Here is a 15,031-nt window from a genome sequence, read left to right on the forward strand (position 1 = left end):
TGAAAGCGAATATCGATCTGGTTGCACAAGGTGATGACACTGTCCAGATCAGCAGGAAGGGATCTTCCTGCTAATTCATCCTTCACTCTATCAGAGAGGCCATGTAAAAGGGTTGCAACTAGGGCCTCATTATTCCAGCTCAATTCAGCTGTGAGGATACGGAACTGAAGAGCATACTGTCCCACAGACGCGGACTCTTGACGGAGACGTAAAAGAGCGCTAGCCGCTGAGGAGACACGACCCGGTTCCTCGAAGATATTCCGAAAAAGTTTCTAGAAACCACTGGATCATTCAGTTCCCACAGAGGGGCGGCCCAGGCTAACGCCTCGCCGGACAGGAGGGATATGATATATGCGACTTTTGCCCGATCGGACAGGAAGTTTTCATTCAAAATGAATTGTGCACTGGCTAAGGAACCCCCTGCAAGCCTTGGAGTCCCCAGAGAAACGGACCGGAGCTGGTAGTTGTAAAGAATGTGTGGCTGCGACTGATGCGATAGGTGCAGCGGCAGATAGCGGCTGAGATTGTTGAACCGGGGGTCCTAATGAGGCCTGAACCTGTTCAAAACAGGATGCCAAATCCTGAACGAATCGCATCACCTGGGTCTGATGCGATTCTTGGGTCTCAAGTCTGCGAACTAAGCTCTGCAATGGATCATCTGCAGGAAGCGGCACGTCAGCCGGGTCCATGGCTGATCAAACTGTCAGGTCCCCTTGAGGCGAGGTGACAGGTGCACACCGTAGGATCAGGAGTGCACCGCAAGGTTGTGGACCCTACGGCTGACTGCTGCAGACGGGGGACAGACCCCACTGGGGTTAGAGCGTAAGATTCCCTTGGGTGCGGAGTCTAAGATTCAGCAGGTGTTCACCACCGCCTCTGGTGGTGAGAATGGACTTGGCTGCAACTGTCTCCAGGTCGTGACCCCCAGGGTCCCCCAGCTCACACCCACAGTAGGCAACAGGAGGATAGGGATGGTAAGGGACAAAGCCAAGGTCGGGGCCACAAGCAGACAAGAATAGTCGGGAACACGCCAAAAGGTCAGGATCACAGGAAACAGGGATAGTCAAAACACACCAAAGTCGGTAACGGAAAACAGTAGAAGAGGACTCGGCAGGAAACAGGAAACTAACACACAAAGGAATACACAATGGTTGATCAGCACTGATGGCCTGCAGTGCACAGGTTAATATAGGGCTCCCTGATAGGGCCTGGGGTGGAGCCATGCTTAGAGGAGAGGTTATAAAAACCACCGGGTGGAAGTGGCTGGCCTCTTAGTCTGAAGACATGAAGGGAGGTAAGCAAACACAGAAAGATCACTGCATAACCATGACATGTTGGCTTTGGATGCAGAGAAGGCCTTTGATCATATTCATTGGCAATACCTTACTCAGGTGCTCCGCAGATTTGGATTCTCAGGTACCATTTTACAGGCCATATTAGCCCTATACTCCAAACATTCAGCTCAGCTAGGGCATACTGTCTAAACCGTTCAACATCACTAACGGTACTAGGCAGGGGTGCCCTTTATCTCCCTTAATCTTCAATTTATTAATAGAACCCCTAGCCATCTATATACATTCCCATCCAGATATTAAAGGATATCCACTGCCCAAATCCACTCATATAATCAGCCTATTTGCAGATGATATCATTATGATACTCACTGATGTGGAAACTTCCCTGGCTTCAGTGCACGAGTCTCTAAATACGTTTAACCGATTGTCTTACTATAAACGTAACGAGAGTAAATCATATATCATGGGGCTAGGTGTTGACCCTTCTGTTCAAGCAAAACTAAGCACAAAATTTCCTTATACATGGAAACAAGATGGGATTAATTATCTAGGTATTACTCTTACTCCATCCACTGAGGAACTCTTTACAGCTAATTATACCCCCTTTCTGAATCTAATGCAGAACAAACTACAAGAACTCTCCAAGGTGGAGCTGTCTTGGACAGGTCGCCTAGCGTATAAAATTATGATTTTGCCACAGCTGCTGTATATCTTTAGGGTGCTGCCAATCCCAATCCCCAACTCTTTCTTTGTTAAGGCCCAATCCAACATTAAAGGGATTTCTTTGTTTTATTGCATCCTGAATTCCAAAAATATATTTGAAAAATCCACTAACATCATTTTATGGGAACGTGAGCTGGGGGTGGAGATCTTCACAGGACAATGGCAGAAAGCTATTCAAACCCCTTTCCAGATAGGGATAAGCTTCTAGAGGCTGCCCTTTACAGTCATATTTGGTAATACTTTATATGGAACCGGTTGTGCTATGATAAATGTATCTGTACTGTTATGTTGTCATTTCATGATGCTCCAATACTTAACCATTTCTTATGATGATATTTCCTTTCTGTATTGACTTCTTGAAAACTCATTAAAAAACTATTGAAAGAAAAAATAGTACATATAATTGATATCAAGTGTGTACAACACATACATCTACATAAAAAGTCAAAGTTATATAAATGCCCCTGATGAGTGTTTACACATGAAACTCGTCGGACACTATAGGATACAGATACATGTGCGCACCAGTATTTATCTCAGTTCATTGTTTACATCAATCATGTTTATACTATTCCATATTACTTACCTTTATTGCAATGTGTCGCCTTATGATGATTGTACCTATATGAATTTACATAATTTATTGATGAACATTTTATATTGTGTTTTACCAAGTTTATATGCATTTATACAGTGCCTTGTGAAAGTATTCGGCCCCCTTGAACTTTTCAACCTTTTGCCACATTTCAGGCTTCAAACAAAGATATAAAATTTAAATTTTTTGTGAAGAATCACCAGCAAGTGGGACACAATTGTGAAGTGGAACGAAATCTATTGGATAATTTAAACTTTTTTAGCAAATAAAAAACTGAAAAGTGGTGCGTGCAAAATTATTCGGCCCCTTTACTTTCAGTGCAGCAAACTCACTCCAGAAGTTCAGCGAGGATCTCTGAATGATCCAATGTTGTCCTAAATGACTGATGGTGATAAATAGAATCCACCTGTGTGTAATCAAGTCTCTGTATAAATGCACCTGCTCTGTGATAGTCTCAGGGTTCTGTTGAAAGCGCAGAGAGCATCATGAAGACCAAGGAAGACACCAGGCATGTCCGTAATACTGTTGTGGAGAAGTTTAAAGCTGGATTTGGATACAAAAAGATTTCCCAAGCTTTAAACATCCCAAGGAGCACTGTGCAAGCGATCATTTTGAAATGGAAGGAGTATCAGACCACTGAAAATCTACCAAGACCTGGCCGTCCCTCTAAACTTTCAGCTCAGACAAGGAGAAGACTGATCAGAGATGCAGCCAAGAGGCCCATGATCACTCTGGATGAACTGCAGAGAACTACAGCTGAGGTGGGAGAGTCTGTTCATAGGACAACAATCAGTCGTACACTCCACAAATCTGGCCTTTATGGAAGAGTGGCAAGAAGAAAACCATTTCTCAAAGATATCCATAAAAAGTCTTGTCTAAAGTTTGCCACAAGCCACCTGGGAGACACACCAAACATGTGGAAGAAGGTGCTCTGGTCAGATGAAACCAAAATCGAACTTTTTGCCCACAATGCAAAACGATATGTTTGGCATAAAAGCAACACAGCTCATCACCCTCAACACACCATCCCCACTGTCAAACATGGTGGTGGCAGCATCATGGTTTGGGCCTGCTTTTCTTCAGCAGGGACAGGGAAGATGGTTAAAATTGAGGGGGAGATGAATGCAGCCAAATACAGGACCATTCTGGATGAAAACCTGTTGGAGTCTGCAAAAGACCTGAAACTGGGACGGAGATTTATCTTCCAACAAGACAATGATCCCAAACATACAGCAAAATCTACAAAGGAATGGTTCACAAATAAACGTATCCAGGTGTTAGAATGGCCAAGTCAAAGTCCAGACCTGAATCCAATCGAGAATCTGTGGAAAGAGCTGAAAACTGCTGTTCACAAACGCTCTCCATCCAACCTCACTGAGCTCGAGCTGTTTTGCAAGGAAGAATGGGCAAGAATTTCAGTCACTCAATGTGCAAAACTGATAGAGACATACCCCAAGCGACTTGCAGCTGTAATCGCAGCAAAAGGTAGCTCTACAAAGTATTAACGCAAGGGGGCCGAATAATTTTGCGCGCCCCACCCAATTTGTTAAAAAAGTTTCAAAAATCCAATAGATTTTGTTCCACTTCACAATTGTGTCCCACTTGGTGATTCTTCACAAAAAATAAAAAATTTATATCTTTATGTTTGAAGCCTGAAATGTGGCAAAAGGTTGAAAAGTTCAAGGGGGCCGAATACTTTCGCAAGGCACTGTATATCCCTGACTTTTTTTTGTACATGTAGATAGATGTGTTATACACACTTGCCATCAATTTTTTTGTACTATTTTAAGAATTTTACATGTTTACATGTCATTAAATACACTTTTGCATTAATCTCCTCCATAATGTCCTTATTCTCATTTAAAGTCCCAAATTCCTTTTTTCGATATTCATAAACCCGGGATGGATGCACATAGAATATGTGCTTCATTCAAAGTCCCAAAATCCCCCCCTTTTGTATCTTTAGAGAAAAATTTGTTTTTTTTTTAACTTTAGAATTAATCACTTGCGTCAAGTTGTCCTGTATGACCAGCCAAGCTGATCTAGACCCATTTGTGGGTTTGCGATAGATAGACTCTATCCCACTCCTGAATGTGTTGAATAAGAAGTCTTTCATGGTTTTTAGATTCGGTTTTGATGGCATTAACTGCAGATATAAAAACTCCACGAAGATAACATTTAAATTAGTCCCACTTAAGTATTATCTGCATAGAGGGCATTATCTTCAGTGCTGTTACTTTTAGGTAATAGTCTCAACCAAAAGATGTCTATCTGTAATCCAGAATATCAAGGGCGAGTGATTGGATATCCCTCTAGGTAAATATTGTATCTTAGCTACCAAACCAATCGATTGGGCTAAGCCAAGGCAGAGATCTATGTGGGATAGGGACCCATGTGTTTTAGAATAGCTTGAGAATTGGACAGTTGTGGGGTGCTTTATTCTCCATTTAATCGGCTCAATTCATTTCCTCCAGAAACCAGAGCAAGCGAGTGCCTCTATATAAAGGACCTAAGTTTAGGGGAGGATGCCTATCTAAGACAGTGTTCAGGACATTATTAAAGTCCCCCAAGACAAACAGGCTTATCTAGCATGAAGGCCATCAGATCCTGCAGTACTGATGAAGAAAATGTTAGTGGTACATAGAGAACAGAAATTATACAGGTTAAAGCAGGGGTTTGCAGCCGGGCTGCGAAGTTTGCACTGATATGCGGCGGCGGCGACGGTGAGCAGAGCGATCACCGCACTTCTGCCCACACAGCCCTGCCGCTACACTGCTGGGGGTGAAGCAGACGAGCAGAGAGATGACATCATCTCCCACCGCCCGCCCACATCACCGCTGTTCCGCCCACACAGCCCGTGAAGCGGGGGAGCAGAGAGATTACATCATCTCCCACAGCCCGCCCCGCATCACCTCTGTTCTCTCTCACGTGGAACCCTCCACTCCACTGCACTGCACTTAGTGACAATTTGCATTTAAGATGCTGTAAATAGTGGCATGTGTCTGTGGCAATCTGCATCTGGTGGCATGTGTCTGTGGCAATCTGCATCTGGTGGCATGTGTCTGTGGCAATCTGCATCTGGTGGCATGTGTCTGTGGCAATCTGCATCTGGTGGCATGTGTCTGTGGCAATCTGCATCTGGTGGCATGTGTCTGTGGCAATCTGCATCTGGTGGCATGTGGCAAGTGACTGTGGCAATCTGCATCTGGTGGCATGTGGCAAGTGACTGTGGCAATCTGCATCTGGTGGCATGTGGCAAGTGACTGTGGCAATCTGCATCTGGTGGCATGTGTCTGTGGCAATGGGCATCTGGTGGCATATGGCAAGTGACTGTGGCAATCTGCATCTGGTGGCATGTGTCTGTGGCAATCTGCATCTGGTGGCACGTGGCAAGTGACTGTGGCAATCTGCATCTGGTGGCACGTGGCAAGTGACTGTGGCAATCTGCATCTGGTGGCACGTGGCAAGTGACTGTGGCAATCTGCATCTGGTGGCATGTGGCAAGTGACTGTGGCAATCTGCATCTGGTGGCATATGGCAAGTGACTGTGGCAATCTGCATCTGGTGGCATGTGTCTGTGGCAATCTGCATATGGTGACGTGGCAATCTGGTGGCATTGAACCGTGGCAATCTGCATCTGGTGACATGTGACTGTAGCAAGTGTCAATCTGCATCTGAGGGCATGTGGTAGTCTGCATCTGGTGGCAGGCGATGTGGCATGTGGAAATCTGGTGATAGGCAACGTGGCAAGCTGGTAGCAAGTGATAAGCTGCATCTAGTGACAGATTCTGCATTATGGTGAGTTGAACTATTTCATTTTATATTACAATATAATAATAAAAATGATGCACTTCAATCATTCTGACACCACATTAACCATGGTGTTGTGATGACGTGCTAACACCAGCCATTTCCTGACAAATTGGCCGCGAAAAGCCGCATCGTCCCCCATGCGCCCACCCCCCCCGGGCCTTGCCACAATTTTCATCCACAATGCCGGTCCCCGGTGCCAAAAAGGTTGGGGACCACTGGGTTAAAGTAAATAATTTGCAGTATAAAAATACGTATTGCCCTTCGGGGGCCAAATATTACTGCTAGTTCATGGAAGTTCAAAGATCTATGAATGAGGACACATACTCCTCTGGAGTATGAAGTTTGTGGGGAGTGGTATATCCTTTGTGCCCAGGAGTACTTCAACCACTTGCCACAGGCCAATTCTGTCATTTCTCTCCTACATGTAAAAATCATAATTTTTTTTGCTAGAAACCTCCAAACATTATATATTTTTTTTTATAGCAGAGACCGTAGGGAATAAAATAGCAGTCGTTGCAACTTTTTATCTCACACTTTATTTGCGCAGCAATTTTTCAAACGCTTTTTTTGGAAAAAAAATAAATAAAAAAACAGTTCTGTGCATTAAAAACCCCCAAAACAAAATAGATACCCAACATGTCACTCATGTTCAAAATTGCACACGCTCGTGGAATGGTGTCAAACTTTGGTACTTAAAAATCCCCATAGGTAATTACGCGGGGACATGGGCGCTTTCATTTTTTTTATTGTTAATTTTACTTTTCTTTCTAGCTTAATGATTTCTTTTTACATTTTTTATCACTTTTATCCCTATTATAATAGGATTAGCGCCTGAAAGGTCCTCTTTACAGTGAGATCTGGAGTCAAAAATTCCCCAGATCTCACCTCTAGGCTGGGAAGCCTGAAATAAAAAAATAGAAAAAAGATCCTGGCTTTCCAGCTGAGGCAGTGGCATTTTTTCAAATGTAGAGTCGGGGGGTGATGTCATAACATCGCGCCTGCCATCTGAACGATCACAGAGACTTCGGGGACTATCTAGCTGTCAATCTCTATGTTCTTTCTCCGGTTCGCCGATCGCAGGGGCGAGTCGGGAGAAGCTCTAGAGAGTGGGGGGGACATTGCCTCAGGCACTATTCAGATATCACCGCTCAATTTCCACAACATAATATGACATTGAGCAGTTAAACAGTTAAGGGCCTCTTGCGTGAGATGAGTCTCTTGAAGGCCTATTACCGCTGGGTGGTATATACGCAAGACCGTTCATACTAGGGGTGTTAATTATAATCTTAGCATCAAAGCATCACGATTCAGACGTGCACTATGCTGGACCAATGCTGCGAGTCGGCCGACTCGATCTCTGACGTCATCCGTCACTCTATGCAGTGCTCTGCTTCTCCGAGAAAAACACAGAGGCAGAGCCTGCATGGTGGATAAAGCCCCCCTCCCCTTGACTGAAGCAGAAAGTCAGCTGATGAGCTGACAGCCAGTACAGTGCAGGGGGGAGGAGCTCAAGGAGACCCGACATCAGGAGAGGTTTCACTGGAGGCACTGGAAGGAGAAAACACACCGAGCAGCATGGAGGAAGGAGAATCGACTGAGACAGAGCTGGTGAGTGCCAGTGTCACTGATCCTATCCCTTCACTACCTTCATTACCCCTCTGCCAATGATCCCACCCATCCCTCTGCCCTGATCCCACCCATCCCTCTGGCCTCTGATCCCACCCATCCCTCTAGCCTCTGATCCCACCCATCCCTCTGGCCACACCATCTCTCTGCCTCTGATCTCACCATCCCCCATTAGAAGGTAGGAGAGCAATTTGCAAGACTAGCGAGACCAAACACCCACCATATAGAAACAACCCACCAAACAAAACACTTGTGCATAGGGGAGACCACTGGATACAGTGGGCCCCTAACTGTAGATTATTGTGAAAATCTTAATGTGATGTTCAACATTTTGTTTTATCATTGCTCAATGTCAGATTGATTAATGGTCTAAATGAGCTTTACAGCATGTATAGAAATCCTTTTGGAAGTATTGCAGTATATTACTCACACAGACAGGTCTAGATGGAGTCCAGCTGGGGATAAATAAGCTCACTAGGAGCCCAGAGAGAATATCATAGTGTAGTAGGTTTATTGCTCCAAAAGATAAAAACAACATAAAAAAATAAAAAGTAAAATCACTCACTGTCAGGGCTGGCTTAGCCCTTCCTCCTCTGGGCTGGCCGCTCAGCTGTCGGCTAATTGCCAGAACTCTTCTCTTTCCACAGTTACCAGCTGTTCCCAATGATGCTCGTCTGACCTGCCTATTTTAAGCCTTCCAGCTCACTCTTTCCTTTGCCTTCACGTTGGTCACATCACAAGGAACCATCTCCTGCTGTTTGTTTCAAGACTGGCTTGCTGACATCCCTCCTGGCTTCTTATCCTGCTTGCAGTTGCTCTCCTTGGATCCCTGACTTCAGGTCTGGCTGATTACCCGATCTGGTTAATGAACTTTGGACTGGCTGACTACCCGATCTGGCTACTGGACTCTAGCTATGCTTGATTACACTTTTTTCTATTTACCTTTTTATGTTTATTAACAAACAAGTGTGATTTGATTGTACTTCTGTCTCAGTCTGTTTCATGGTTTCTGACACTCACTTTAGGCAGCTGGCGGTTTAATCACTTGGACCTGGACTTGTCATACCCTTCCAAGATCACAGGATTGGCATCACATTTATGTTTTTTCCATATATATATATATATATATATATATATATATATATATATATATATATATATATATATATATATATTAAACAAAAGAGCTGTGCCAAATAATATAAATTTGAGCTGTCGGTGGTTTGGTACTCTAAACGCTCCTTTTGCTTTTACCGTCTGGTAAGCGCACTATTTTGTCGGTGGTGGGACACTATAGTGATAAGGAAGTGTGGAATCTATGTGGTGCGATCTTTTTCCTTTTTTTGGATAACAAAGTTTCCATGGACTTTTCTTTATAATTGTATGGTTTTTTTATTTATATTATTTGGCGCAGCTCTTTTGTTTAATTTCTATCTATGTTTATGTGTGTGTATCCCACTGTGGAGCAGCAGCCCTATATCCTGTGAAATATTCATTTGTAAATTTTTTTGGACTATTTGTATTTATTTCTAAGATTAATTTCTTGGATCTTTATCTGAGAAAAATATTCCTTTCTTGCTTGACATTTTTCTTTTTGCTTGACAAAGTAAGGAAAGAAATTTTCCTTTTTTTGGGGTTTCAGTGCGGTTTTATTTTCTTTTGTTTTATATATATATATATATATATATATATATATATATATATATACATATACACACACACACACACACACACACACACACACACACACATACATACATATATATATATATATATATATATATACATACATATATATATATATATATAGATCGTTTTTGATACCCCATTTAACTTTATTATGGACTATTTGCACTTATGTATATCTTTTTCAATATTTGGACACTTTAGTTGCTTTGTCACTTTCAGTGTGGATTTTTTGCATATTATTGCTGTATGAATTATTTACAATGATTACTCTGCATATCAATGCTATATGAATTATTCATACTTATGATTACTTTCATTAAGATGATGGTTTAAATAATTTTTGGAGCTACACTTTCACATATATTAGAATATATATAACAACTTCTTGAATTGTAAAAAACTGCTTATATGGCATGCAAATATACGTGTTAATGTGTACATGAATACCTAGAACTAAAGAACATGAACCCAGTGATAGATTATAGAACAATTATTTTGACTTACCACATTCACTGGCTGAGCCACCAACAAGTTGAAAGAATTGCTGAGCAGTTTTGAGGTGATCTCTCTAGAAAATAAATGAGGCATAACCATATTAAACGCAAACAAAAGATAACACATATGACATTTGATTATGTACATGTACTATGTAACTATGTTACATTGTTAAATTATTATTTTGTAGTAGAAATTCATGTTTTGACCTACGCTGATAGTATACCATTTACCATATTTGGTGTAACGAAACTGCTTCCCACACTCCGCTTGAGTGCTTCCATCAGTACACCGCTTCCTCCAGTCTGAATATAGAGATCAGATATTATTGCTGCATATTGCAACCAGGAACTAGGCAGGACTCGTTTGGCTGCTAAATTGGAACTTCTTCTATTTGAAAACAGACACATCTGGTGTGTTATTTGGCCTTCATGATGCTGTTTTTTTTCACTAAGATTCTCTAACAAACCTATGAGGGCTTCTTAGAACAGCTGTATTGATACTGAGATTAAATAACACACAGGTGTCAGACTCTAGATACTACTGAAAGTAATTGGTTCCACTAGATTATAGTTAGGGGTATTGAAGTAAAGGGGGCTGAATACAAATGCACTCCACACTTTTCAGATATTTTGTTGTAAAAAAACTTGGAAAACCATTTATCATTTTCCTTCCACTTAATAATTATGTGCCACTTTGTGTTGGTCCATCAAATAAAATCCCAATAAAATACATTTAAGTTTTTGGTTGCAACATGACAAAATGTGGAACATTTCAAGGGGTGTGAATACTTTTGCAAGGCACTGTAATTACAACATATACTATAACCATTATGTTAATTGGCCACCTGGATGACTGAGGTCTCATTCCAGGTCAGACTTGCCAACTTAAAGCTCACTAAAACAATGCACATTATTACAAGTATAAACACAACCCACAAGGGTTTGCTAGCAGAGACAATAGGTATTCTAATTAACACAATTAACAATACAAAAAGTGATCTCCCCCTCCTCAGCCTAGTAGGCAACAGACTATAGCAGAAGACCTCAGTATCAGACTGTCTGGCTCCTACATTGAAGACCATGAAATCCACATCTAAGCAATGCTTAAATGTCACATTAGGCTATAAAGCAATGCTCCCCCTCACACTATGAAGCAAATGCACAAAACTTGAATTGATACTTTAAAGTTGAACTAAACTCAAAAAGTGTTATTTTTTTATAGGGGAGTTGTCTCCAAACTTTCTGGTAAAGAGCCAGTTTACTGTCCTTCAGAACTTAGGGGGTCAGAATGTGGACAGTGAGAATAGAACATGCCTCACACATAGGTGAAAGTAAACAATACTTCAGGCTTGATGGTCAGTGGGAGTAACAAACATTACATAGTACCTGTGGTCAGTAGGAGGAATAGTGCTCCATCATTGGTATATCTGGTACTGGTGAGAGGAATAGTGATCCATCATTGGTGTCAGTGGGAGAAATAGTGCCCCATTGTTGTCAGTAGGAAGAAGAATCGTGCCCCATCATTCATGTCAGTGGGAGGAATAATGCCCCATTAAAAGCAAAGTAGCGCTATGCTAAGTGAAGTTTTTTGATAAATATAAAATTGTGATAAATATATTGTGATTCACATTTTGCTGTAGCTGTTACTAATGTGCTCCCACAAAAAAAAACAATATAAAAAGATATAAGTGTGACAGTGCTGCAATAATAGTACAGCAAAATACAATTTTCCATTGAAAATATAAAGAATATGAAAAAAATATATAAATGGCGTGCTGTAAGTTTACATCGTGTCCCACTGACATGACGAAGCGCTACTGTGCATGTGCGGGCATCTTTGAACGTTACAGCTGTATCCAACTTAGGTAATTACTTACCTATTCATACTGTACACTACAAAATCATCGCGCCACAGCTGCCTGGCATCTCCTCCAGATGAAGCCACGTGGGAGGTGGCGAAACTAGTAGAGGTGGAGCCTGGCGGTGGACTGATCAACTCTGAGCGAGACTGTTCTAAATTATATATTCCATGCTTTTTATCATTTTAATAAATGTGAGGTTATTGCTAGCTGGGTGGAGGCTTTATCATTTAACCCCTCGGATACTGCACTATAGGAAGCACTTTTTCTTGTTGTTTTTTCATATGCAATACTGGACATGAAACATGAAAGCAGTACAGCAGATGAGAACTACCGGTATGTCAGCCATTGATGCTGTTGTTTGATTAAAGATCACAGAGGATCCCTTGAAAGGCATAATGGCACTAAGTGCAAAGGCGTGTTTGACCCCTAGGGGTCACATAAAGGAGGTGAGTGGGAGCACTCAGGATAAAGTTTTTGTTAGAAGAATCATCACTGTGGAGGATTTCTCATTATTGGACTTTTTTTGCATTAATTTATTTTTATATATTTTTTTCACATACCGCATTATCACTGGAACGTTTGTTCTTGGTTCTCATTTTTTCCCATACTGTTTTTTTGTGGGACTTTCCTGCATTAGTATATATATATATTTTTCATATTCTTTATATTTGCACTATTACTGGAAAGTTGTATTTTGCTATATTATTATTGCAGCGCTGTCACGCTTATATATTATAATAATGCCCCATTGTTGGTGTTATTGGCAGTGTTAATTTTGTCTACAAAAACTGTTTAGTCACTGTTTTTACAGTGAGTCAAAGAAAATTCATAAAAAATTCACTAATTTTGTTCACAAAAAACTGTTGGACCATTAATGGTTAAGTACAAAAGTTAACATATGAGTGCTGGTATGTACAATGCGAGACCATTTGAGCTAGGAAAGAAGAAACGGTAATGCCCTATGGACTATTTTAGAAATATACATCAATGGGTGTTTTAAATACATTAAAAAGACAAATTAGAATATTTCATGACATATAAACACGTTTCATTGAACACATATAATACATTCAGCTTAATAACCACAATATAGTTAACCTTTCAACCCAATGGGCTCGCTTATCCACAGACTTCTTTTTGTGTAAAATAAGAGACTGAAGATTCCCCCCGGAGATGATCCTGGGCCCCGCCAAGAAATTGCCCCCAACTCAGCCCCAGAGGAGCAAGACGGCCTATGAGGCTTACAAGTGATCACAGAGTAGTTGCCCCCCCCCCCTGCAGGGGAAGCGCAAAAAACAAGACATCTGAAAGTTATTATAAAAATTAACACACTATATTATATTCAATAATCTTTTCCATTATGACAAAAATCTAAATGGTTAGTATATATAGGGGCCAAGGCATAAACATCCATTTATGGCTATTTTGAAAGAGGGAAAATCTCAGAAATGAATATCCCTCTATAAATACTGCCTAGAACGAAGGTTACATAGCATTTTAGTATATTACATGCTGATCTTCAAATTAGGAGATCCACAGGAAATGCATACTATCTCCATTTTTTAGGAAGCACTTAGCCAGGTATACATGAAAAGATTTTGTTCATTTTTAATTTAATATTATATATTAAGTAAAATACTAAAATGTGTGATGTGTGTGTTGCCGAGCATGCGTGATAGAAAAGTGAACTAAAAAGAGGAGGGGTGCTAACTATATCTAACACCCGCCTCGAATAGTCAAAACGTGAAAACGTAAGGGAATTGCATATATGCCTATGAAGTGTGTGTGTGTGTGTGTGTGTGTGTGTGTGTGTGTGTGTGTGTGTGTGTAAAACAGAAGTGTGAATAATATAGTGATGATAATAATAATGAGATCAAAATAAATTATGTTGAAAATTAAGAATCAAAAAAGTGCATGAGAAAAGGATTGGATACACCGGATTACCAGTCAGAATGCTTGAAGAGGAGGACTGCAGCATGATGGAGGAAGTAGACAGAAAGCTGACTGATTCAAAGAAAATTAAAATAAGTAATCTGATTGACAAACAGTATGAAGATGAAAAAACAAAAGTTCAAAAAAAGAGACTGGCTGCCCGTAGAGTATCTATTTGTACTGATTTATGGACCAAAAAAGAACTCACAGCTTCATTCCTTGCTATATATGCATGCTACTTTCGTGTTAAACAACATAAACCTTACTCTTTTAAATGACCGACCAACATGCTAGTCAGGTACAATTAACATGATCGCAAGACTTCTCAGAATGAGTAGGTCTTGCAAATCGCAAACATGGGATGGGACAGCTCGCTCCCTAGTGAATGGCAAAAGCTCACATCATTGCATGACCTACTGCTGCCTTTTGCGGAAAATAATAAAACCCTCCAGAGTGACACCATGTCCATGTCCCTGCCCTCTTTGATCTATTCAGCCACCTTAAAGACTTTAAAAAGAACAATAGCACATCTTTTTCACAATAGTTCGGTCCCAAGGGACTTTGTTTTCTGCCAAAAGGCAGAAGCGGGGGGCCCTCCTCATCAGATGCATCCAAGGCGAGAGAGCTCAGAAGGCTGGAGACACCGATCGAGCACAGCAGTATAATAAGACTCATGGGAGTAATGAAAGAATGGCAGGTAGAATGAAGATTGTATCGTATAATGAGAGAGGGCTTTGTTCGATTGGTAGGAGGGCCGCCTCTGGCATGAACTGCGTTACATGAAGGCAGATATAGTTTTTTTTTTTTTGCAAGAGACACACTTTGCGGCAGGGTCGACCCCTCGTATGCCTCTTTTTTCATATTATCAATGGTTTGATGCACCTTCACCCACTCCTAGGGCTAGAGGAGTTACAATAGCTATACACAATGATCCCTAGTACCCACAGAAATACGAGTAGATCCTGAGGGCTGCCTTTTTTTTGTTAAAGGAAAAATCCA

At 41.2% G+C, this 15,031-nt stretch overlaps 1 protein-coding gene across 2 annotated transcripts in view; it reads right to left on the minus strand.

Moving 5' to 3' along the window:
• The window catches only part of IFT56 (intraflagellar transport 56), an 872,526-nt gene that overhangs the window by 231,471 nt on the left and 626,024 nt on the right, over positions 1 to 15,031 (minus strand). For both annotated transcript variants that reach the window (XM_077452501.1, XM_077452500.1), the window contains exon 12: positions 10,246 to 10,309. In XM_077452501.1, coding sequence (XP_077308627.1) covers positions 10,246 to 10,309 — 64 coding nt within the window. The remainder of the gene's footprint in view (positions 1 to 10,245; positions 10,310 to 15,031) is intronic.

The sequence above is a fragment of the Lithobates pipiens genome, unplaced genomic scaffold (assembly GCF_037356315.1).
Source record: "Lithobates pipiens isolate NorthernLeopardFrog02 unplaced genomic scaffold, aLitPip1_a1.2 Scaffold_23, whole genome shotgun sequence".
Classification (NCBI taxonomy): domain Eukaryota; kingdom Metazoa; phylum Chordata; class Amphibia; order Anura; family Ranidae; genus Lithobates; species Lithobates pipiens.